Raw genomic sequence first — 26,596 nt, forward strand, 5'->3', positions numbered from 1 at the left:
TGATGTCAGTGTTTATTTATAGAGATTTTTTTCCCTTCCCCGATACACAGACTTGTAGTCTGAGAAAAGTACCTTGAAAGTGTGTCTGAATGTGACTTTGGTACCTCGGAAGAGTGTCTGAATGTGACTTTGGTACCTCGAAAGATTGTGACTTTGGTACCTCGAAAGAGTTGTGTCTGAACGTGACTTTGTCTAGCTTTGATGAGGGAGAGCTAGACGGAGGGAAATGTATGGAGTGAGATGGGGAGGGTGGGGCACACAGGAGTTTGTGTTTGAGCTTGAGCTATCTCCTGTCCTCTAGTGGCTGTGGGCTGAACTTCAGAGGAGAGCACACACACACACACACACCTACACACACCTACACACACACACACACACACACACACACACACACACACACACACACACACACACACACACACAGAGACAGACAGACAGACAAGACAGACAGACAGACAGAGACACACACACACACACACACACACACACACACACACACACACACACACACGATTTTGAATCCATATCCCGCTGTGACAACCTGAGGTTGGTACGTGATTCACAGAAGAAACAACTGATCACAACCCACAACCTCACAGCTGCCGCTGAATTGGCTAAGCCCTGTGCTGTGGCTTGCCCCTGCCATCAGCATGCAGCAGAGCTGTGGCCTATGGGGCTTCTGACGTCAATGGGGGAATGTTCCAAATTTAGCTATCCAGCCTCAGGCGGAGCTCAATGTAGGTGTTCTGCCTCAAACAATCACTCTTTCTAGGATCTGTGCTGGGTTATCGACCCTTTACTTTTTATCCATCTATTTATATCCATTCATCTATCCATCCAAACAACGTCCATCCATTTATCTGTTTCTGTCTTTTGATTTAAAATGAGAAAGTGGAAGAGAAAGTTTAGCATTCTGTCTTTTTTCACAAATCATCTATGAGAGTAGCGGACAACAGAGGAAAAGACAAAATGTGTGTGAATGATATTGATTAACACACACAAATCTGCTTTTTATGCACAAAATGTTATTTTGGAAACAAAAAACACACTTCAGTCCAGCTCTTCATTAACATCATCTTTAGGAGATACTGATCCAATACACTGAACTAATGCATTTTGGAAAGTTTTTCATTTAGCAAAAAACATTTCGCAAACACCTTTTAAGTGTACTGAGAACAATAAATAAAAAAACAAGTTTTCTTAATTAAGCTTGATTGGCACAGTGTAGAGAGTCAGCAATCTGCTCCCAAGCTAAATACTTTTAATTAATGCACACACACACACACACACACACACACACACACACACACACACAGACACACACACACAGGTGCACCCGTACGCACATGAGCATGTCCCAAAGTGTTGGCAGAATGACATTGTTCAGAAGCTGTGTGTACAGTAAGTATATGCAGCTTTATGCAATCACTTAGCACTCACCATCTTGTGCTTAATTGTAGATTGGCACAGTGTTAAAGGTAATTTTGGCCTGGTAGCTGAGATACAAACAACTGGATGTTTGTCACAGGACTACCCTCCACCCCCAGACGTCAGCCGCCATCGCACAAAAGGACATGACAAGGCTGATTAGAAGATAAAGGGTTATTTTTACTGGAAGCACTGAAAAGGACCCTGCTTCATCAGAGCTGTGCAGAGCCCCACTGAATGTGTCACCATTGTCATCGTCCGCAGCTCATTTAAACATGAGAGCACATTTTTAATAATCTCTTTTCCATATAGAAATATTATGAAGCTTCATAAGTAGACAATGTAGTGTTTACTACTAGTGCAAGATAATTACAGACAACTGATTAAGAATAAGAACACAGACAGTGTTTCTCTTGTATACAACATCATGCAATTTAATTTGTGTGTGTGTGTGTGAATACTATACAATACAAATTTGTGTGAGTGTGAATACAAACTATTTTCACATGATCTAGTCTGGACAGAATGGCCAAAAACACCAAAAGAAAACAGGAAACAATATCTTGGGTGTTGATTTTTTTTATTAGTATTATTACTGATTGAAAAGGGAGCGGGTTTGGTTTACAGGCGGTGCACCCCCCTCCCCAAAACTGTCCCTTGCCTGCCAGTCATCACCTCTGGCCAATCACACAGCCAGTGGCCTCTTCACATTGGTTGCTTCACTTTTTCACGATAGTGACAAGTGTGTATAAAGGAGGATGAGAAAGAGAGGGAGGAAAGGGAGAGTGAAAAGGTGGGGAAGAGAGGAGAACTTGAGAGGTGAAGAATGGAGGGTAGGAAGAACAAAGGAGGCAGCCATCCCACAGATGGTCAGTTCCTCACGCACACATCCGTATTGGCCTTGTTTTCTTGGGTTCTCTTAGGGAACATTGCTCCGTAGCGTGTGCCAATATAGCCCATCGTGTCCCTGACCCTCACTGCTGAACTCGTTTTAATGTCGCCCTCCCTCCCTTCTCCATCGCTGCCTCCCTGGTTCCCTCGGACTAGAGGCGGTGTCGCCTTTAGCCAAGGGGCTACGGGCCAGTCCTCCTCTCCTTCTTGGCCCTTCCTCCTTCTTCTCCTCCTCCTCCTCCGCCTCCCCCTGCCACTCTTCGTCGTCCACTCGTTTCACCGCATCCTCCTCTTTCTCCTCCTCCTCCCCCCTCTCTTCCCTTTCCCTCACCCGCGCTCCCTCTCTTTCTCGCCCTCCGGATCCCTCACTTGCTGGCCATGGTGTAGCAGCCCTCCTGGTGCCACTGCATGTCGCGGATGCGGCGCACGGACTGGAACTGGGGGCAGCGGGCGCCGTACTCGTTGAAGTGTCTGAACTCGCCCTTCTCCAGCAGGTACTGGCTGCCACGGTAACCAGGAAACTGGTAGCCCACCCAGCTGATGACAGAGAAAAGATCGGAAGATGGCCCGGGAGAGATGAAAGCAAAAGGGGGTAAAGAATGAAAGATAAAAGAAGGACAGAGAATGAAAGAGATGACGCAGGAGGCAGCATGAGTGTGTGTGAGAGAGAAAGAGAGCAGGCACAAAGAGGAGAAAGAGATATGAAAACAGTCAAGAGGTGGAGGGACAGAAATAGCCAAAAAGGGGAAAAGATAAAGAAAATAAAGATCAAAAACCATCTCATAAACACTCATGTTTTGCATGTTTTCTACTTCAAGTGGTGATGCAAATGATGTGTGAAGAGGGACTCACGTTCCACAGCTGACCATGATGCTGCCCACTCTGTCGGTGAAGCCATAAGAGAACAGGCTGGGGACATCATCGTCGATGATCTCCATCTTGCGACCCTTGAACTCTCCAACCTCGTACAGACAGATCTTGTGCTTCTCGGGGTCCTGCCACACAGAGAAGCAAGAGGGAGAGTTTAGAGGTGAGAGCAGTGAAAAGGAGAGATAGAGGTCATGGCTATAGAGAGCATAGTGGCATGGGAAGAGAGAGATAGATAAACATGGCTCAAGACACAAAACAATCTTATCTTCTTTTTAAAAAAAAGGATCAAAATATGAGCGCAAATTGATTTATAAGGCACTTGTGATGTAACTCATGGACAGACCGATGAAGAAGGTCCAGTTGATGAAAAGATCAGTGACTACAGGCAGTAGGAGCAAGGAGGAAGAGGATGGAGGAGGAGGAGGAGGAGGAGGAGGAAGAAGAAGAAGAGGAGAATGAAGAGAAAGAGGAGGAGGAGGAGGAGGAGGAGGAGTGGCAGTACCATTCTGACAGGTCTGAAGGAGAGCAGGTAGTCGTTCTTCTGGCAGTTGCTCCAGGAGTCCCAGCGGGGGTACTCGCCCTTCTCCAGGATGTACATCTCACCGCAGAAGTTCATCTGCTCGTAGCCCACGAAACTAGCCACGGGACCGGGAGATGGGGGGAGAGGCAGAGAGAGAGAGAGAGAGAGATGATTTGAGAGCACATATCTTCAGTAGGATTGTATATATGGTTCTGAAACAACTCCACTCTCAGATCACCATTCAGGATAGATTTGATAGAGGGAAAGAGCTGATGCACATCTACACATACAGTATACATCTGTGTCTGTTGCTTTCTCTGTGTGTGTGTGTGTGTGTGTGTGTGTGTGGGTGTGTGTGTGTGTGTGTGTGTGTTTGTTTGTGTGAGAGAGGGAGGGAGACACTCACGGGCCACAGTCCACACGCAGGGAGCGCACTCTGTCCATGCCCATGTCACACACGTTCATACACTCGTTGGTGATCTCGATACAGCGGCCCTGGAAGTTCTCCTGGTCGAACACGCACATCTGCACACAAAAGGAGGTGGATAGGATCAGGTCAGACTCAGAGAGAAGAGATGAAGTCGAGAAGAGATGAACTCAAACAACAATGATTAACTAACAGTTGCATAAGACAGACTCTGTACACACATACGATCTGAAACTCCTCCACACATAGCTATGGCAACTGTCATCAGTCCAACCGGAGCCTACACTTTCTTAAGGAGGCATGTTTTTTTTTTTTGCATTGTGTTTGTCTTTGCTCTATGTGTCCATGTGAGTTAATGTGTGTGTGTGTGTGTGTGTGTGTGTGTGTGTGTGTGTATGCATGTGCACTTTCTTGTGTGTGTGTGTGTGTGTGTGTGATTGTCTGTTTGTTTGTTTGTGAGTGTATGAATGGTCTGTTTGGTTGTGTGTATGTGAAAGAAAAGGATAATGTAGCTGTGTGTGAAGTGAACCAGTGTTTGTTTGAGAAAGACTCTCTGTGTGCATGAGTTTGTAAAAGTATAAAAGAGAGCGAGAAAGAGAGGATGAAAGAGATTATAGAGAGAATAGAGAGAGTGTGTGTTTGTGTCAGTGTGTGTGTGTGTGTGTGTGTGTGTATGTGTGTGTGTGTGTGTGTGTGTGTGTATGTGTGTGTATGTCTGTGTGTGTGTGTGTGTGTGGGCGTATGTGTGTGTATGTCTATGTGTGTGTGTGTGTGTCTGTGTGTGAGTGTGTGTGTGTGATTACTGTATGTGTGGGTCTGTGTGTGTGTATGTGTTTGTGTATGTGTGTGTGTGTGTGCGTGTGTGTATTTCTTTGTTTGTGTGTGTGTGTGTGTGTGTGTGTTTTACCTTGTAGGACATCATGCCCTGCTCTGGCCTCTGACCCCTGCCCTGGGCGGCCTTCCCGTCGGTCTGGGAGGCAGCCTTGGACTTCTCTCCGCTGGAAGACATGATGACTGCAGCGCAGGGACAACAGAAAGCAAGGAGGCCATTTTTACAAGGGTGTGGCGCATGGTGCAAGAGATATACGCTTACTCATCTAAACTTAAATCTAATCATGTGTTAAGGAAAGACCGTAACTGAGAGTAAGTGATAAAAGAATAAATATAAAAACATTCACAAAGCCCTCAAATAATTGAAGATATATTTGATAACAGTTCAGAACTAAATTTTGTTGTTTGTTGACAAACGAATAGTACTGTAATAGCTGAATCAAATTGTCAATATGGTATTAATGGTAAACTTGTCCTGCCCTACCACAAATCTAAATCAACAAAACAATATTGCAATTAATTTGTATGATCTTTAAAACACAAAACAATATTTGTCACTGTTATAAATGTATTTTTTTCCAAACTGAGGAACTTTGTTCAAATATAGAAGTGGATAATACAATGTTTTGCTGTATTCAACACTCCACCATATCTAGTTTCTTTTTTACTCTTTTTCTGCTTACAGTTTTTTTTTTGTTGCTTGATTTTGTTCTTTTTATGGATGCCATGCTGTGCTCCCTGGCTATCTCTGTATGTGTATGTGTTGCTTTGCGATGCGTGTCTCTTACCTCTGTGGCTGTGTGTAGGGGAGTAGGTGCTCTCTCGAGTCTGAGTGACTGTGTGTGAGTGAAGGCTTGGGGGGCCACCAGGCTTTTATACGCTGGCGCTCTGCGTGCAGGGATTAGGGCCAGAGAAACAAACCCGCTGAGCTCACAGTAGCCAAAGAATAGAATTCACCCCATCATCAAAGAGAGAGAGAGAGAGAGAGAGAGAGAGAGAGAGAGAGAGAGAGAGAGAGAGAGAGAGAGAAAGGGGAGAGAGTGGACAGAGGGATGCATAAAATGTATAGAGGAGAGGAGTGAAGGGGTGATGGAGAGAAAGACATGATAAAGAGTTGTTTACATTTACAATTGCATTTAGTAATTTGGTGTTTACATTTACATTGATTCATTTACCACAATATTTCATCCAAAGGAACTTACGAAAAAGGGGAATTAGCGTTCAAGTTACAATACAGACCTTAGGTAGCAATGGAGGCTACATTGATCTAGTAAGAAGTACTAGTTAAAGTGTAGTCGCAAGAGAACGTGGTAGAAGAAGTGGGAGGTAGAGGAGAGAAGAAAGGGCAGTGCATGCTAAGTGCTAGGTGTGTTAGATTGTTAGAAATATTAGGTCAGGAGGTACCCTTGGAATAAGGTGACCAGATGTCCGAGACCAAAACCGGGGACACAATCCCAAAAACGTGGTAAAAAACGGGGACATTTTCAGTTTGACTATCCATCTGATTGAGATACAGAAGTTTTATCTTTAAAAAGCGGGGACATAGGTAGTTTTTCTGTATTTTCCCGGGGACAGGCAACCAAAAACGGGGACTGTCCCCTGAAACCTTGGAAGGGTTGGGTCTTCAAGAGCTTCTGATGTGTTGAACATGGTCAATTTTGAGAATTGAGTTGTTGTGGTTCCCCACTCCCAACCTGTCCCTGTTAAGACCAAAGATGACTTGAACCCATGCCCAGATGAGACTAAAGTCTTCACAAAAACACAACTTCATCCAAAACCACTCTTGGCCATTTCAAGACCAAACCATACTCAAAGAAGACAAAGTAGGGCTTATTCATAAAATGACCTGTCTCACAGCACCGCCAGACAATTAGCCAAACCCAAACATTTAATGTGAAATATTTGAAATAGTTGAGTTTGGCAGAAAGTAAACTAGAGATGAGTGTCATAAGCAATGGTCCTCATACAGACACATGCCAGAGAAAGAGAGAGAGAGACCCACTGCTGCCATGACAACCCACAAAATATTTATGTGACACCTTTATATATCTGAAGTTTATGATGACTAAGTACATAACAGACCAATTAAAATAGAGACAAATTAACTCGGGCCTTAATGGGGTCTTGATTTCACATTTAGAAATGTTGTATATCTATCATTTTAATTATGGGGACGTTACTTAATTTGCAAGTCAGTTTGGCATATTGGATATGGATTTGTATGATATAGCACACTAGTGACTGATCTTGGGTTTATTGTATTTTCTAAATCTGCTGCACAGAGTTTTAGGATTTAGGATTTTATTTGGGATCCCCATTAGCCTGGTCAACCAGCTATTCTTCCTGGGGTCCTATCAATTATTCACTTACATCATAAGTTACATATAAAACATAAACATCACACCGTTCACACCGAGTATTGATAAAGTATAACAAATATTCAACTAATATTTGTCTTATTTGCTCTAAAACAAACATTGCGCACAAATGCATATTTTGGCAGTCTCAATGCTATTTTGGGATTTCATCAGAAACAGGCAGAAACTGGCATGTGAAGATACCCAATAAGCTCATTTGCAACAATCAAACCCCAAAGGTGAGGGGAAAGGATATTATGATAAAGTATTGCATGCATCATCCAACACAGCAGTATTCAGCAAGATAATGCAGAATAGCGTATGCCATTACAGCTGTTGTGTTGTAAAAACATTCTACAATAGAATGGATCAACACCAAATGAATGACAGGCTAAATTAATCTCACAGGAACACTCACATTGCCACTGAGATACACCCTTGAAAGCATCTACACTACACAGGCTAAACTCATGTCTTTGGTTGCTCGGTTACTGCATCACATCTGCTGATATTGTTATTTTTGTGTCATGAATGCCGAACCATCAGTCAGTCCCTAATGCATCATATGCCATACATCTTTGCCAGAGCTACTCAGAATATGCCGTAATTTACATGTACATAATATACGGAATGGAAACATACTCTATACATAACATTCTGTATATGCACTGACACAGCCTATCTGGTGTCTTTATATTCCAACCACATCCTCAGTGGTCCTGAGCACCAGAGGTTCTCCAAAAGCTTTGTCATCTTCTTTGTTAATGTGTTTTTTTTTTGCTGTTAAGACTGAGTGATAGGAAGATTGATTGGTCACGACTGATGGTAATTAATTGATACCTGATAGAAATGAAAAAAATATCTGAAAATTATGACGAAGAATGTGCTCACTTGAATACCTGGAAAGAATAGTCAGTGAGACAGTATTTCTCAAAATGACCATTTACATTCACAGTCATGAATACATTTCTACAATCTATGAATTATTGTATTAAAATGTTAAATCTCACTGCATCTCACTGTCAAGACACCATTTCTCAAAACAACAAGCATTTTGGAATTTTTGAAATGCTGGAAATGATGAGACCTTCTCAACTCTCTGCTTTGCCATTTTCACAAACATTTGGTCACAGTGGCAAATAGCGGAAGAGAAATAATAATCCCTTTCAGAATGGAGCAACCTTGAGCAGAGGCTGGTTCGAAAGGCCTGCCGGGTTATAAGGCAGGAGGAGGAGAGAAGGAGAATGAAGGTCAGAAAAAGGAGAAGAAAAGGAGAGAAACTAAACAGGACGCAGATGCAGTGGCTGTGATGGTGAGTACACATGTATTGAAGCCAGACAGTCAGTACATCTGTGACTATCAGAGTGCTACAGCACTATGGGTGATAATGATAATAAGTGTATCTGCACGTCATCATATAAGCATTTATGATACATACACTTTGACATATGAGACACAATACTCAGATTGTGCCATGGTAAGGCAGTAGGAGTTGTATAAGTGACATATAATATGTAACTATATGTATTGCCACATCATTAAAATGGAAAGTTCCATATCCCAGTTCAAAGGAATGCGGTGACAAACTAAGGCTTAACGATACAGCTTTAAAGACGTGCCCAACACAAAGGGGAGAGGGGAGAGCAGCGAGAGCTAGTTAGCACATGGGGAACATTTGGCTAATGATGCCAACACAGCTGAGTTGAGGATGGTGTTAAGTGAACTAAGCCCCATTGTGATGGTAAGCTAAATGCTCCCTACAAAATCAAAGACAAGGGATTCCATAATAATGATTTGTGTAGTAAATTAAGGATGAGTTGATCTGCATCTTTTTGTCTCCCTGAAATGTCTGGATAAGAGGGAAAAGACTGATGGGCTGGCTAAGATGTAGGTCATAATGTATGACACATAATTCCCTATGCAGAATTGCATGTAGTGTATGCTGTGTCTGTGTGTGTTTGTGTTTGTGTTTGTGTATGTATATGTATAAATGTGTGTTAGAGTCATTTAAAGCCAACTGGTCCATTATTTGACACCTTAATTGGCACCTGTGTCTTTATGTATCTTGCTCAGAACCCTAAGAGATTAAACGCTCTACACCTTATCCTGATATTGATTTTTTTGGACAGACCGCTTTGATGGTGTTACTTGGATCTGTTAAACCCACTCTCCCAGACATGATTGGAATCACTGTTAAATTCACTTGCCATGTTCTAGTCTCAGCTGGTATTAGCTCAGTATATGAAGAGTTCAGATGCAAAACCCTCTAAATCCATCTGACCACCTTTCTTTTAAATTAGCATGTTGTTTTGAAATCATGCTCCTATAGGTTTTTGCCTACAACTCGCAATCTCAGACCAGGAAGAGAGTGGCATTTAGCTGGTTTTGAAGCTAAATAATTGTATTACTGTATACTATGTGCAGAGATTATTCACTCACCATCATTATCTCATGTTTGATAGAGGTGGCGTATATTTGGCCAGTTTCACATGTGTGGACCTGGCTGTTATATTGTAGTCTTTTAACCCTTAGATGCATAGGCTACCAATACCTACACTCTTCCATGAGTGGGGTCAAAAATGACCCCAATTAGAATGCATGCGTTTTTTGCTGTAATCTCAAATAATGTCTCTCATTTTGGTTAAAGATGATGATTTTTATTATATATTTGTCTAAAATGTTTTTATTTCATGTTGGACATATTGATGCATCACTTTAATTAACATTTTATTACAAAACAGCTTTTAAAATTATCTCAACATAGGTGAATAGGGTAAATTTTTAAACTTAGAGATATCTTCATGAAACTTTACCAGTTGAATACTCACATAAATAGGAGAAAAAAACGTATTGCAAGTTTTCTGTATTTATGTTTAAATATGCTAATTAGGTCGTGTCTAATTAAATATGCGCTAATTTGCATATATGTTTTGATGCAAAGAATCTGACCATTGGAAAAAGCCAGGTTGAAAATATTTTTTTTGTAGTGTTAATATATCAAATAAAAAAACATTTACAGAGGTGATTATGAATATCTTCTTTTGTTATCCAGTAAATCAGAAGGTACTGCCAATTGGCTTAAAAAAATGGATTTTTGCCCTATTTTTAGGCATAAAAAGTCATACAAATCAGGCCAAGAACGCTATATCAACAAATCCCTCTGTAAATATCGCTTGGTGAATTCTGCTTCACAATTATAGGAAGAGCGGACATCGAAGGATCAAAAAGCGACGTCGCTATGAACGCTTGGCCGCCACATTATATGATGATACTTAGATTTATGTTGTTGTGTAAAAATAGCCTCCAGGATGGTGAAACTGCTGATATGAGATGTGATAATCAACAGTAAATGTATACCTGACTGCCACAGTTGATAAAAATCAAAAGATCCTAGGGTTAACTTTTGAAATTCCATAGAAAATGCTTGGGGTCATTTTTGACCCCACCTATGCGGATCGGTGGTACTGATACAAAACATTAAATTACTTTAAAAATATAACAGTTAGACACAAATCCAAATGGCCTCATGTCAAAGACAACCTATTTGAGGAATACATAGAAGGTTAAATGAAAAAAAATTAAAATGAAGAAGATACTGCAAGAAAACAACCTCTGGGGTCATTTTTGACCCCACTTATGCATCTAAGGGTTAATGTTCAGCTTTTAATTTTTTGTTGCCTAATAGTCTTACCTGATTATATCATAAGAGGACATAGACTATCATTGAGTAGCTGACAGTGAAGACAACATAAATGACATATATAACGTGCACACTAAACAAAAGTATACAGACATAGAAGTTCCACATTGTGGTAGCAAAACTGAACCACCTGACAGCAACAAAAAACCCATCCTCAGTCATCATACTGTGTAGTGGCAGTAATGCAAACTGCAGGCAAGCTAATTAAAATGTTAAACTGTATCCATTCCAGTGGGAGGCTGAACAGTTATATCTCAAGTGTAAGGGCACTAATTGGAAGTTATTAGAAGACGAGCAAGTCGTAAAAGTTTAGTATGTTTTTTTTTTTTTTAATGGACAGATAGCAGTGGGTTGAATATCTTTGCACTCTGTGACATCACCCAGCGGCACTTCTAATCAAACACTCACATCGTAAGTAATAGCTACGAGAATATGGCCATGCCTTATGAGATGCTATCTGATGTGAATCAGAAATACATTCTCACACTACAATTTCCCATCTGTGTGTATTTTCCATTTCTATATATTTCCCTGTCCTTTAAAATGAAAAGATCTTAAGTGTTTGAATTCAGTGAGTGCATTGCGGTGTCCACAAGGATTTCCAAGAGACGACTGGAATTACTTATTTTGCATGTAAATAGTGCAGTATTGATGTATATACCTGTTGCCTTTTTCCCCCAGTATTTTCATGTTCTTGTGAATATTACAATCAGTTTGTGTATGTGCATAATTTGCATTTGTTTTTGAAAATATTCCAGGCCAGTGCCTTTATTTAGTTCTCCCGTGTGCCTGTCTGTAGATGGGGAGAGGGTTATCAGTAGGACATGCCTGTGTGGGTGCTGTGTGAATAGGGGGAGGGGGAATGAACGTACTTGTGGTGTGAGTAGGTGTATGGATGTGTAGGCGTAGCCTTTCATAAGGTAGTAGCGTCACACCCTGGCGACCTCCTCAAAGAGATTTGGGGTGAAGGGTCAAAGGTGACACCAGGTTATCCAACTCGGCAAGATGTGATTGGGGGAGGGGGCCATGTAGAAGCAATCTATCTGTCTATTATCAATGATTGATAAGCCCAACATATTAGACACTAATAATAACATTGACCATAAACACATTGAAAAACAATACCTTTTACTAAATAACTCTCAGGTAATAATTATATAAGCTCAAATTAAAGAAAACCTAGAAGTGTTCCTACAGCAATCCAAGTAACTTTATGGAAAGTTTTTTCGAAATGAGTGCGGAGAGCTGTGGCCAGGCTAGCCTACACAGCGACGCTGGTTAGCAAATCCCCTCATTCTTTACCTATAGGCCGTCCATTGTGCGCTATACGATAGACAGTGCTGACATATACGAATGTAACAGCGTCCGTCTATTGTGCGTTTGCCCATTCACACCAAACGCGACCGCGCACTGCCACCCCTCTGCTGTGCACTCAGGCCGTCAGTGCCAACGGGTCTATGGTAACTAATTCGCTGAGTCGGCAGTAGCCTGCACGATTGCATAGGGAACAAAAAGAGTTAGAGGGGGGAAGAGAAGGGGATGCTATTCGCAGAGAGAAAGTGACACACGCTCACAAACACAGACGTGGACGCGCTCTCAGACACGCGCACCGTCACTTTGCGTGTCTGGCGTGGCGACGCGCACCTAACTGTGGCGGCCGGTATAAAACAGAAGCGCCAGAATATCACAAAACTTTACGCAAAACAGGATCAGCGCGCGCCACTTACGAGCCCAAGGGAAGGTGACGATCCAGGTAAGTAAGCAATCGGATCTAAGAACGAGCTCAGCGATTGACGTTTAATCAGAATAACACCATTTGATTAAGTGATATATTTACAGCTATTAGCCTACAAAAAGTTCAGATCAAACTTTTTTGACTGAAAGTGAATTTCATTCCGTTTTACTGTTGCTTGAATATTTTGTTGTTAGTGGAATCAAACATGTATTCATGGCATGGTGTAGAGTGATCTTTTTGGCCTGCTACAAGCTTTTAACAGTCTATTTTATTAACATTCCAAATAATTAATACATAAATCCTATTATCACTATATTTTCTGCACTGCTGTTTGGTATTTATGATACATAGGCTACTGGTTGTTATCTAGCACTATTTCAATGTGCTTTTAATAGCTGAGTCTAACAATATTTTCTACTCAATTTCCCTTTCTTCCATCTGACGCAATATGCTGCTGACCCTCTGACCCCCACTATGTATTCCAGGGAAATGAATAGAACCAACAGGACCTACATGACCCATCCTATGGTCATGTCAGGGATGGGGATGGGCATGGGCATGTCCCCTTTCTTCAAGGTGAGACCCCTCTGAGTTCTGGGCAAATCAGGACATAATGCACTGCTGTTGTTCTCATTCTATGTCTCTTTCTAAAATATGCACACACACACTTATGGATACACATTCTCTCTCCCTTTCTCTCTCTCTCTCTCTCTCTCTCTCACCCACACACACACACACACACAGACACACACACACACACACACACACACACACAGAATAGATATCCTTGAAGATGATGTGACACAAACCAACTGCTAAACTCTGAGTGGATGTGGAAAGAAGCAACACTTCTTCATACCATCCACAGAATCGATTCAATCCTGGAAAATGTTTTCATTTTCCTGTAGCCTTGGCACTCATGCACATATATACACCCCCACACATCCCCACACACCTGCACACATACACGCGTGCACACACACACCCACACACACGCTCACGCACACACACGCACACATGCACAAGCACATACACACACACACACACACACACACACAAACGCACACATACACACACGCACATGCACACGCACACACACACAAACAGTATCATACTCCACTGTCTGTGAAAGCTAATGCTAAATAAGCCTTTGCATTTGTCAGATGGTGGTGTTTGAGCAGGAGCACTTCCAGGGCAAGTGCCAGGAGTTCACCCACGAATGCTGCAGCATCAAGGACTGCGGCTTTGACAACATCCGTTCCATTAGAGTGGAGTCTGGCGCGTAAGTCTTTTAATGAGAGACTATACTCTATGTCTCAATGTGAGAATATGTGCAACAGGGAAAGAGGGAGAGTGTGTGTGTTTAAGAGGCAGTGGAATGAGTGTGTTTGTGAATAAGGGGTGGGAAACAGTGCGTGTGTGTGTGTGTGTGTGTGTGTGTGTGTGTGTGTGTGTGTGTGTGTGGGACTGTCTACACAGTTTAGTGCCTTCAGAGAAAAAAAGAGAGAAAGAAACCAAGAAATACAGAGGAAGAGAGAGAGAGAAATAGATAGAGAGACTGAGAGAGATAGTGAGATAGAGAGAGAGAGAGTGAGAGAGAGAAAGAGCAAGAGAAAACAAGTGGGAAGGAGGTGGAGAGGACATGAGAATTCGAATATGTAATGAAAGAAACCGAGGATGTGCCCACCTATGGAAAAAAAGACCTGAAAGGACGTATGGACATAAAAGGCCATAGAGGGACAGGAAGAAGGAGGAGAATGGAGAGCGGGTCTCTCCTGACACCCACTGTGTGACTGTGGATGGAATGGCGTCTGTGTATTACTCATCTGCCTTCAGTGTCCCTCTCCAACCAGCATGATGGCCTTGGGTGCTATAATGCAGTAATTGTGCCCTTGTTTTCTCTCTCTCTCTCTCTCTCTCGGCCTGGCTAATACATCATGACTATCATTACTCCTCTCTCTCTCTTTCTCTCCGACCCACTGAGTTTGGCTTAAAATGCATTACTCTCCTTCCCAATGGCCATGTTTACCACCTCCTCTTCACTCTCTCTGCCTCTCCCTCTCTCTGAAATGTCATCACTGTGGAGGGGCTAATGTCTGGCTGCTCTCCCTCTCTCCCTAGCTGGGTGGGCTATGAGCACATCGACATGGAGGGCCAGCAGTTCATCCTGGAGCGCGGCGAGTACCCCCACTGGGACGCCTACAGTGGCAACCTGTCCTACCATGTGGAGAGGATGATGTCTTTTCGCCCCATCTACTGTGCTGTGAGTTTGTGTTGTGTTGTGTAGTGTTGTGCTGTGGTGGGTTGTGTTGTGTTGTGGTGTGTGTGTCTGTACGTGTGTGTGTGTGTGTGTGTGAGTAAATGGCTGACTGATGTGTGAATCTTTTTCACTCACACCCACTTGAAGAGTCATGTATCTACCAAGCTCTGTATGGGCGAACTCATGTGGTGACATATATGAGTCTGAATGCATGTGTGCTTGTGCAGTGTGTGTGTGTGTGTGTGTGTGTGTGTGTATGTATTTGAACATAAGTGTGTCATTCTTTGTATGTGAGTGTTTCTGTGTGGGTGTGTGTAACAATCTGGTGTTCACCCCTACCCCCTGTCCATCTCATTACGGAGGAGGCTAGATCTCTAAGATTGCGTTCTGTTCTTCTAACCCCCTTTCGGCCACAGGCTCACCAGAGCAGTCGCATGATGATCTTTGAGAAGGAGAACTTCCTGGGTCGTTGTGTGGAGCTGTGCGATGACTACCCCTCTCTGCAGGCCATGGGCTGGTGTGGAACTGAAGTGGGATCTATGCACGTGCAGTGCGGCGCGTAAGTCCACACTGTGCACAAAAAGCACGACACAGACACACACACACACTGAGAGAGAGTCACAAATAGTCTATATATGCATTAGTTTTGACATTAAACAATATACCCGTCTGTAACATTCAACAAAAAGAAAAACAGACTCCAACAGTCTCCAGTCTCTGTGCTTTCGTGTGGTCTTGGCTTGATGTGAATTCATCACAGTTAAACGTCACAAACCCATATGATTCCCATTTACATGGCTTCAGAACTAGATTGGCTAGAATGCATGACCAGACAACAGTATTGGAAGATAGCTATACACGCCATTTCATGTTCATTCTATGAAGCTGAAGCTCTTTACTGAAGATGACTGGAATATCATTCCAATATTCTACCATGATGTGCACTAGCAGCAGTCCTCAACAGACTGTGACCTGATTAAGAAGTGACATCACAGTGATACAATCTACAGACCAGTCGGAAGTGTCCAAACTCATTCCTCACATATAGTCTCCCCACACACGGTTCTTAATATAGCAGTATGGATCTGGGGTAGGGTGGGTGGGGAGAGTGGATACGAGCCCCGAGCAAGGCTTCTTCCCCTGACACTTCTCAGTTATTACCAACTATGGTGCATGGTGTGTCACACACACGCACACACACACACACACACACACACACACACCCTCCATCTTATCCTACACCCTCGTCTCCAACACATATGTATGTCCTCTATCTCTCTCTGAGTCTACTGGATCTTAATGCATCTCCATCTCACCTGCACCCTTCCCTTTGTGTGTGTGTGTGTGTGTGTGTGTGTGTGTGGTTTCTCTTCTAGCTTTGTGTGCTACGAGTACTCCGGCTACAGGGGTCAGCAGTACATCATGGAGTGCGAGAGGCACAGCGGAGACTACCAGCGCTGGAAGAACTGGGGCTCCCACTGCCAGACCCCCAAGATCCAGTCCATCCGCAGGATCCAACACTAAGAGCCGGCGCGGGACTCGGGACAACTGGAGCGTCAGAGAGCAGGCGGGAAGGGAAGAAATAAACAATAAAAAAAAATACATTTGAAACCAAAAATACATTTTTTATCGTGAAACAGAGATGGGATAGCGAAGGAAAAAAAGAGCAATAGATTTTAAAAAAAAACCAACAACACTCTAGTTGAATCATGTGGGAGCCATAGGAGTAAATGGGGAGGGGGTGTCAGAGTGATGGTGTCACCACTCTCACACTCGTCACCACTGCAACCAACGGCTCGGCACAGATTTTCGTCGAGTTTCTCCAGCTGACAAGCAGAGCCTCTGGTCCTCCTCTGTCTACCTCACTAAACACACTCGGACACACCCACACGGACGCACAGACGCACACAGGCAGCACACTGATGACACTCAGTGGAGGGACCGATGCAGTGAGGCTCCAAGTCTGTGCCGGCTGGGCCACAGTGAGAACTGAAGTCCACTGAATCGAGTCAAGATCCTCCCCACCCTCCCACCTGAATGTATGGGTGTGTGAGAGTGTGTGTCTGTGTGTGTGTGCGTGAGATAACACAGCTGACCACCCCCATGTCTGTGTCAGCCTTACACTGCTTGACGCAAGAGTCTGACATAAGACAGATGGATGTGTGTGAGTGTGTGTGTGTGTGTGTGTGTGTGTGTGTGTGTGTGTGTGTGTGTGTGCATGAGGGTGGGAGGAGAGGGGAGAGAGGAGGAGGGCCAATGACTAATAAACTAATACACACCTCAAACTCGCATCTGTGCTTTTATTGGTGTGTGTGTGGCTGTTTATGTGTTTATATTCGAATTCATTTGGGGAATTATATACGCACTTGAGAATAAACTCTGAAATGAGTGTATTTAACCTTCTCACTGGCATTACGTAAAAGGACTTGGAGTGCACGGATTGAAAATTCATGAAAACACTGTTAATGACGTTTGTAAATTGATTTTTTTATTCAAGAATGTGTTTCATTCAGAAAAAAAAACATGTACCGTTGAAATGACTGAATCAAAAAATATACAGATTTTTAAAGAAGCACAATTTGAAAACGCACACAAATATAAAGAATATAAATCATGAATAGAATTAAACGAACCGTTTAGAAAAGCATTCTAAAAGTGCACATATTTTGTACACGTTTCTGAAAGTCAGTGAAAGCGGAACAGGAATATCTGACCAGCGTTCAGAGATTGACATGAGGTTCCAATATTGCTATGGAAACAGCCAACTGAAAGCACCTGTGTTGAATGTGACTTCTTCTTTTACGCTTCCTGTTCCAAAGAAATACTTTCTTCACTTCTCCTTTGCAACTCTCAACCGCCTGTCTACTTTTAAAGACCTTCGACAGCCCCCATCCTTCCATTGTGATGATAGAAACATGTGAAGACCTTGGTCTCTGACTTGGTCACCTGGTTTCCTCACTGATGATTTCTTACTCTGCGCGTGTGCGTGTGTGTGTGTGTGTGTGTGTGTGTGTGTGTGTGCTCCTTGAGTCACCTCCTCCCTCCCATCCCCTCACCCGCTGCCTTTCCTGCTTCCCTCCGCTCATGTGCACTAGGCGTACTCGTCCCTGCCCCCTGCCTGTTCGTAGGCGTCGTCCCGGCGGCGGCGGTTTCGGCGACGGCCGTGTGGCCCCGGCGAGCGCTGGGAGCCCAGTGATGCGGCGTCCCCGTCCCCGTCCCCCTCGGCTACCTCGTCTTCCTCCGTGCCGCGGCCGTCCTCCTCGCCCTGCGAATGCTCCCCGTCCTCGCTCTGCTCCGAGTCCGACTCGTCCGAGTTCTCCTCCTCCAGGTAGCGGTAGCCCTTCACCTAGCGGAGGAGCGAGGAGGGGAGGTCATCAGTCACATGAGGCGCGCAGACCAAATGCACCGCCTCAATTTCCTTCCCATCACACAAACAACACAATATGTCGGTGCAGATCTCTAGGCTTTAGAAGACTATATTTATATACAACGTGCGTGGCTTATCAGGTACTGACTCTTATTCCTTCGGGCAAAAGGCAAAACAGACTCTCTTTACACATTCATTTCCTTGTTCATCCCTCTCACAGTAATTCCCAGGGGGAGAAGGCAGTGAACACATGCTAATAAATATGTAAAGATGCGCAGATATATTTAGCATGACATGTATCACGTATTAACATACTAGGCATACGTGTGGGGGAGTACACCTACAAATGATCCATTCATACTCTATGCTGATGCCCTGTGTAGCTCTTAGCTGATGACGTTGTGGTGGTCTATAACTGCCAGTCTGTCGTGACCTCTTTGGCCCCCGAGGATAAAGTAAACAGTCATTCCCACTTGACTTGTGTTTAAAGAGAAGAGCCCAGTATTACCTAGAGGCCTTTCGCTTTTGTTGACCTCGGGGTAAAATGAATGGAAGATGCTTCTAGACTACGACAGACTCAAACAAAGAATTTCATACACGAGGTAAAACTGAGCATGCAAACAAAATGGAGTTAACCATGACATCCTTTACAGGCATTTATTTAAATGAACATCAATACTAAAGCAAGAAAGAGCTTCAGCAGATAAATAAAACATACTACTCTACTCTAACTCTAACTAAACAGTAAATGGTGTGGTTTTCATTATTTGCTGGATCTTTTACAATTACCATCAGACCACATGACCTATGTACCACTGGCTCTACACGAGAGAGTGATGAAGCCTAATGCCCCCCCCGGGGTAATAGAGCAGGGCAGAGCTCACTGACCTTGTGCCGCGGCCGGGGGATGCGGGGCAGCCGGAAGGGCACCCTCCTGGCCAGCTGCCGCTCCATCCGCCAGTAGCAGAACATCGCCAGGAGCAGAGTGATGAGGAGGATGGCCAGCTTCGCCTGCAGAGGGCAGGGGTGAGGAGAGAGAGAGAAATGAAAGAGAGAGAGAGAGAGCGAGAGAGAAAGAGAGAGTGAGGGGGGGGCAAAGACATTGGTGAAAAAAAAATAGAAACGATGCAGTACTGTAGCTTAACACACAAGGACACATATAAATAGCTTCTTACTCGCATGGCCAGGTTTGACCACAAGTAGACAATGAAGATGGCTATAGCTTGAAACCAGTGGTAGATGGTGAAGACAAAATCCAGCCTCTCCTTGTCTTCATACAGCATCCCCAGCAAGGCTGAATACATAACAGTGAGAACAGGGAGAATAGGATGGAATGACTAACGCAATACACTGAAGAAACAACATCCTTTGAAAGAGTACCAATAAGGAAAAATAGATCTGAACAAAAAAGCAAAGAATTCAGACCAGCTCCTTTCAATCTACTTCCAACCTACCACTTCAAACCAGGTGGATTAATAAAAGATGGATACAAGGGCGCAATTTCAATCTCATAATAGGAGAGGCAGAACAAAAGACTATGTCCGCCTCTTCAGAAGAACAAAACTCAAAATGTCTACAGGTAAGCGCTCATGTGTCCTTGTAGAGGCCCAGAGGTGTTTGGTTGTGCTGTTAGCTTTGAGTCTTACTCACAGCTGAGGCTGGTCTTGTTGAGTGCTGTGCCTAGACCCCACAAGGCAGTCAGCACCAGGAGCACGGGCATTGGGTCGGACGGCAGGGGCTTGGGGCCCTTCAGCGGTACGGGTGACCAGCACATGAGGCCCACGATCACGCACAGGTGCAGGACGGCGCCGCCCAGCAGCGTGACCTGGCGCGGCACCCGCAGCAGGCAGAGGGACAGCGCCGAGAAGACGGACGACGACAGGCCGTACACCACCACCAGCAGCCACAGCTTCTTCAGGCCCACGGAGCACACGCCGTAGGACTGGGGCCCAGAGGCGTCACACACACACACACACACACAGGCACACACACACACACACACACACACACACACACACACACACACACACACACACACACACACACACACACACACACACACACACACACACACACACACACACACACACACACATATAAATATCCTATGTGTGCACCTTCCCTTCATATGACTAGGTATCAACATACAGTGCAACCGGAAAGTATTCAGGCCCTTTCAAGTTTTCCACATTTTGTTATGCTTCAGACTCATCTTGAAATGGATTCAATTATTTTTTTCCTGTCATCAATCTACACACAATACTCCAACACTCAGCGAGAAAGCAGTTGTTTTGAGTGTTTTGTGAATTTATAATATAAAAATAAATGTCCCCCCCATACATAAGTATTCAGCTCCTTTGTTATGACTCTTGCAATAGCAATGGTCCTTTAGATGCTTCTACAACTTGATTGGATTCCACCTGTGCCTGAATTGAATTCCATGGTCATTATTAGGAAAGGCAGAAATCTCTTTATATAAGGTCTCACAGTTGACGGTGTATGTCAGAGTGTTTTACCATGATGATGTGTTTTAGTTTAATTTATCATTTCTATAACTAATTATATTTTTGATAGTAGGAATGAGGAAAGGGAAAGGGATGAGCAGTGTGGTGCAGTAACACATGGAGATGTGGAGGTGTGTGTGTCAAATGAGGTATGGATCGACAGGATATTAAAAAGGTGATAAGCCGAGATATGTTCACAGGTTTCTATGGAGTCAGTGGTTAAAAACAGCTTTCTGTCAACACATGAGGATACAAACAAGAAACTGTGGTCACACAGTATACTCCACAGAGATAGGCCATATGTCATTGGGCATGTGACAATCTCAATTACAGCACATTTCATGTTCTCTTCTTTGAGGCTCCATATCATTTCAGATTCAATTATCACCTGCCAACTGAAACTATTATTATATATTATATATACTACCTGAAAGCAATTTGCCAATTCACTGAAAGATCAGAAAACATATGCACATTACTATCTCAAAATAAAATTATTTTGGTCACTTTCACTAAAGCAAATGATTTGAAAACTGCAAACAGAAGGCACATCTTTTAGCATGATGTTGGTGCTTGTGGGTGACAACTTGTCCTATTTTTACCCTCTGCAGTGTTAGATCTTCATTTGCATCACATCGTAGCATCAACACTTTTACGCTCAGATCATCGTGCAAAAGCTGATGTGCTTTTGCAGTGCAAATACAGAGTCTGTGTGAGTGCGCGTGTGTGTGTTTGTGTGTGTGTGTGTGTGTGTGTGTGTGTGTGTGTGTGTGTGTGCGTATACTGGAAGCCATTTTGTGTCTCTGTAAAAATTCTCACCATTATGATCCCATTAACGGCGAAAAGCACCTCGAACCCGGAGTACACAAAGAAGGGGATGAGCAGGCGCAGGCGGTAGTCCCGGAGGTGCTTGAAGGGCAACTGGAAGATGTTGCCCCAGCCAATGCTGCGGAGGTCAATCTCCTCTGTGGGGCGGTACGCAGCTCCACACAGCACCAGAAACTGAGACAGACAACAAACAACCTCTCAAATAACGCAACCCGGAAAAGGAATGCACCCCACATATACCCAAAAGAAAACATGTAGGAAATGTTCATATCTACATGTACAGTATGTACCGTATATCAATGCATTTATGTATAGTATATATGTATATCATATAAAATCAATGACGAGTTACATGTGTACATAGAAGTGATATATGAGTTATATGCTGTTTGGCATGAGAGAGGGAAGGATAAGTGAGTGAGTGAATGAGTAAGTGTGTGTGCGTGTGTGTGTGTGTGTGTCTGTGTGTGTGAGAAGGAGAGAGACGGAGATAGATAGGGAGAGGGAGAGAGAGGGAAGGATAAGTGAGTAAGTGAGTGAGTGAATGAGTGAGTGTGTTTGTGTGTGTGTGTGTGTGTGTGTGTGTGGGTGTGTGTGGACATAGATATATATAGAGAGAGGGAGAGAGAGAGAGAGAAAGAGAGAGAGAGGAAGTGCGAGAGACACATCCTTACAATGATCATGGCCATAAAGGCTGCCCCCATTAAGACACTCTCCACCTCAATGAGCGTCAAAGACTGAGGCAGACTTTGCAACACCGTCTTGTTCAGTCCTGTGATGATGCCCTGGCTGTTTGCACCTGAGGGATATTTCAGCATAAAACATTAACATCCACTCATCAAGGACATCTCAAGTAAAGAAATGAAACGGGGAGTGAGCAGTCATGAGAGAGGAAATGAGAATAAAGTAATGCAAGTACCACAGGTGTTCACGTTATATAGAACGTGCGAGGCCTCGTTCAGAAACCTATCAAGGAAGAAGATCATGGGAAACTCCGCAAAAACAAAGGCGAGCTGGACAAGAAAAAAAAAAACACAATGACAAAAATAAAACCATGAGTTAAAATATACAACTATGATGTATTGGCCATCAAACTATAAAACTATGATGTACTTGTCATTTAGGTGATTATGTTACTTTGAGCATTACCATTAACATTTGCATTTATGTACAAGATATAATGGCTATATGCTAAAAGTAAGCTACACACTATCAAACTCATTTTTAATGCTACACTGAATTACCATAAGAAAAGTCTGTAACATTGCTGATGTGCACCCAGAAGCGCACCTGGTATTATAACAGTGTTGTTGCGGGTAGCATGACCCTTTTGTCTGTTTCACACGACCCGGGTACACCTAAGCTCTAAATGGGTACCCACTATGTTGATAACTGACAAAAAGGGGAATTCCTACATCTCTTTTTTTCAATTTCAACATCTCTCATTTCATTGGAAATGGAGCATCTGACATAAAGTGAAATGACAATGAGATCAACAAAAAGACTTCTCTACGTAACAAAGCAGCATCCATGGAAACGGACTATACATCCATGGAAACGGACTACATATCCATGGAAACGGACTACATATCCATGGAAAAGGACTACACATTCATGAAGCAGACTACACATCCATGAAAAACGGACTACACATTCAAGAAGCAGACTACACATTTATAGAAACAGACCACAGCACATTGCAGTGCCAGTTGGAAATAAGGGTACTGGGGTGCCGCCACAAATACGTTTACTTGTACGATGTGCCAGGCAGTCATGTTGCCATTTAAGAACACGGTGTACTTGAGTATACTTAGAGGAACAATAGGCCTACACTCTTGTTTCCCTAAAAAACTGTGCCCCTCCCCTGTATTATCACTGGCCGTCAAAGTACAAAAGAAAGTGTCTCTCCCATTATATATTTAAGTGAAGACCTCAACAGGGAAGCATGATGTCAACAAATTGAGGAACTTATCTTTACTTTAGTCGAACTTAAAATGTGATTGCAGCCAACCACGTCTGTCTAAGGCCACAGCCACGGCAAATGAGAGCTCACATGAAAGATGATGTAGAACACAGACTGGAAGATGACAATGTATTTGAGGAAGGCCCCTTTGGGTGCTTTCTTCTGCTCCTGAACATGGTCTTCCTTATAATTGTTGTACTCATAGTACTGCTGAGCCATCCTATGAACATGAACAAACAGCGAGAGAGAGAGAGAGAGAGAGAGAGAGAGAGAGAGAGAGAGAGAGAGAGAGAGAGAGAGAGAGGGGGGGGGGGAAGGAGAGAGAAATAAAGTGAGAACCCTGGAAAAGATTGTGAGATGGGTCCCAGAGACAAATGAATGGAGGCACAAGACAGACAGAGGAGAAGGAGATGGAGAGAGGTAGGTTGCCTAAAGCAAAACTGGACACTAAAACACATTGATATAACTAATATATGCATGCTTAATTCCACAAACACATACACCCTCGCAGATATTGATCTGTAGTGGAAGGAAGGAAGGAAGGAAGGAAAGGAAGAAGGAAGGGGAAGAACAATGCTGCCTGGAGCAGAGGAGAGATCCCATGGGGCTCATTAACAAGAGGATGTGGGATGACTGAGAGAAATATGCGAGTCAAAAATATGGGGGGTTCTGATGAGAAAGTCTATGTTTAGCTTCTACTTTATTTGCTATAAATGGCAGATAAATTAAACACATAACATAACTGTTTCCAGCTTACCTGGTGATGTAGTTTCCCAGAGAAGCCCAAAGGGGGACAATAGCGGCGCCAATGGCCACCGCCGCCGGCACCAAGGTATAGTATCGCTCCCAGTAATTGGTTGAGACGAATAGAGCATAGATACCAGACGCCAGAAACATCATCCACTTGGTGCCCAGAAATCTGAAAAAAAAATAAAAGAAAGTGGAAGAAGCATAGTTTGCATGAGTAGACTGGAAGGAGAGAATGGTAATGATACAAACGAGAGCATATGGGTATTGTCAGCAGGTAGTAACTGAGAGGGTCTTATTTAAACATGTACATTCATACAGTCTACGGAGGAAGTCATTTCTAATAATACTAATAACACTCTAATAACGTCTGATTCTAATAGCATTCAAGAGCACTGATTCATGGACATTCTCTTTGGAAGCTTTATTGTCATATGAAAAGCTACACAGACTCCAGCAGAATCACACCTATACTGCCAGGCTGGGAGTCCCAGCACTGACATATTTGGGGTTGTGAGGGGCAAGAAGGGGTCGCACAGATGAGATGCAAGATGGAGGAGAGATACCTGATGAGCACGGGGGTGTACAGCAGGCCAATGATAGGGGTGACATTAATACCCATCAGCATCTTGTTATCGATGTCCTCCAGGCCCAGAGTGCCATACTTCACCTCTCTGTAGGTCTCGTCATAATGCAGAATCAACTGCATCTGCAGCAGGCCTACACAGCACCACATTATTGAAAATACTCATCAGAGCAATATTGTTCAAGTAAAAAAATCACTGCCAAAACACCAATACAAAGTCAATATCTCAAATGTTGAATAATGTCTTAATCATGCAGAGTAATGTCGTCATCACAACACACAACATTTGAACATTTCTCAGATCATGCCATTAGGCTACAAGGCGTACAAGATGTAAACATGTGGGGATGGAACCAACTGAAAAGAATGTATGCATGCATACCCAAATAAACACTGTAGACAATCATGCCAGCTACACTGGCTCCCACCACATTCTTCACCACACCCAGCCGCTTCCGTCTGTAGTACTTCCTCTCCTCCTCTTCTTCATCATAGTCTGGATGAGGGCCCAGGAATTCTTCCACCTGTGGTTGGCAGACAGTTATAGCAATTGTCGTCATTTATTTCCTACCCACCCAATCAGAGAACAGGAAAACAGCTTTCTACAAAGTCTCACTAACCTCATCAAGGTGTAGGCTACGTTATACAAAACTACAGGCACGTCTAAGTGAATTCAACGAATTCGTCAAAACATTTGACTTCATGTTGCATAATAACGAACCAAACGAGAGGAAAAGTTGCTTATTCAGCTAAGCAATTTACCTGTTCTTGGATGTTGCCTGCGGCTTCAGGTGCTGCGGGACCTTCGACATTTCCATTGGCAGGTGCTCCAGCAATCTCCGCCTCGCGATATACATTATGTTCTGCAGCTGCGTCTGCCATCTAATGGCCGTTCATGCAAGTGCGCGCTGCACAGATCCAGTGAAACAGAGTAGAACTGGGAAGTGAAATGATGGCTCATTTAAGTTGTTTCAGGATTGCTGTCGCCCCAGCTACGTTCTTTAAAATGTCTAACCCAACGCTGTAGCCTACTTGGAATATAAACGACGATCATGAAATTCGTTTCAAGACTGTCAAATTGTTAGTTTGATGGTAAAGTCATTCATAAAAATACACTGCAAATGTAAAACAAGTGACACAAAATTGTGTTCATGTAATAAACCTCCAAAAGGTTGACACCCGTTCAATCACCATTACGAGCTGTGAAGCCTACGCAACTCACCTTTTGAGTCTTCCTATGGGGCAGCTATAAACTGCGTGAGGACTAGCTCGCCAGCGCGCGCTTGCGATGTAGCCCATGCGATGTAACCTCCCAACTACTTGCTGAACATGTCTTTGACGCACTGTTGCAGAAGCTACCCAAAATAAGCCCCATGTGAAGGGAAACGAAACTTTACTTTCTTCGGTTCCTCATGTCCACCTTTCCCCGCCTCTTAAAGAGACAGAACGCTGTTTTTCTTGGTGCAGTGAACCACACAATATTTACATAATCTATAGATAAACATGACTTGAGTACATAACACTATTTATAAACCATTGACGTGTCGTTCTTCTTCAGCACTCTTCTTCATATGCCAACCTT

The 26,596-nt window shown here is 43.4% G+C and overlaps 3 protein-coding genes across 3 annotated transcripts; 1 reads left to right on the forward strand and 2 right to left on the reverse strand.

Annotated features, from left to right (window-relative positions):
- Positions 1–1,989: 1,989 nt before the first annotated feature.
- Positions 1,990–5,811, reverse strand: crybb1l2 (crystallin, beta B1, like 2). The gene is made up of 6 exons (XM_062555164.1): positions 5,756–5,811; positions 5,044–5,150; positions 4,116–4,234; positions 3,692–3,824; positions 3,172–3,314; positions 1,990–2,856 (listed from the first exon to the last, which is right to left on the reverse strand). Exons 2-6 carry the CDS (start codon positions 5,143–5,145, stop codon positions 2,685–2,687), a joined length of 669 nt encoding a protein of 222 aa, XP_062411148.1. The 5' UTR covers positions 5,146–5,150; positions 5,756–5,811; the 3' UTR covers positions 1,990–2,684.
- A 6,865-nt stretch (positions 5,812–12,676) lies between these two features.
- Positions 12,677–17,304, forward strand: cryba1l2 (crystallin, beta A1, like 2). The gene is made up of 6 exons (XM_062555175.1): positions 12,677–12,777; positions 13,245–13,335; positions 13,923–14,041; positions 14,881–15,022; positions 15,436–15,578; positions 16,396–17,304. The coding sequence occupies exons 2-6, from the start codon at positions 13,249–13,251 to the stop codon at positions 16,541–16,543; spliced, it is 639 nt and encodes a 212-aa protein (XP_062411159.1). The 5' UTR covers positions 12,677–12,777; positions 13,245–13,248; the 3' UTR covers positions 16,544–17,304.
- Positions 17,305–17,485: 181 nt separating this feature from the next.
- On the reverse strand, positions 17,486–26,421 carry unc93b1 (unc-93 homolog B1, TLR signaling regulator). Its single transcript, XM_062521472.1, has 13 exons — positions 26,237–26,421; positions 25,777–25,951; positions 25,397–25,538; positions 24,995–25,148; positions 24,439–24,600; positions 23,772–23,901; positions 22,638–22,731; positions 22,393–22,517; positions 21,710–21,892; positions 20,037–20,328; positions 19,562–19,680; positions 19,275–19,397; positions 17,486–18,365 (listed from the first exon to the last, which is right to left on the reverse strand). The coding sequence occupies exons 2-13, from the start codon at positions 25,894–25,896 to the stop codon at positions 18,111–18,113; spliced, it is 1,899 nt and encodes a 632-aa protein (XP_062377456.1). The 5' UTR covers positions 25,897–25,951; positions 26,237–26,421; the 3' UTR covers positions 17,486–18,110.
- Between the last annotated feature and the right edge of the window lie 175 nt (positions 26,422–26,596).

The sequence above is a fragment of the Sardina pilchardus genome, chromosome 2 (genome assembly GCF_963854185.1).
Source record: "Sardina pilchardus chromosome 2, fSarPil1.1, whole genome shotgun sequence".
NCBI lineage: Eukaryota > Metazoa > Chordata > Actinopteri > Clupeiformes > Clupeidae > Sardina > Sardina pilchardus.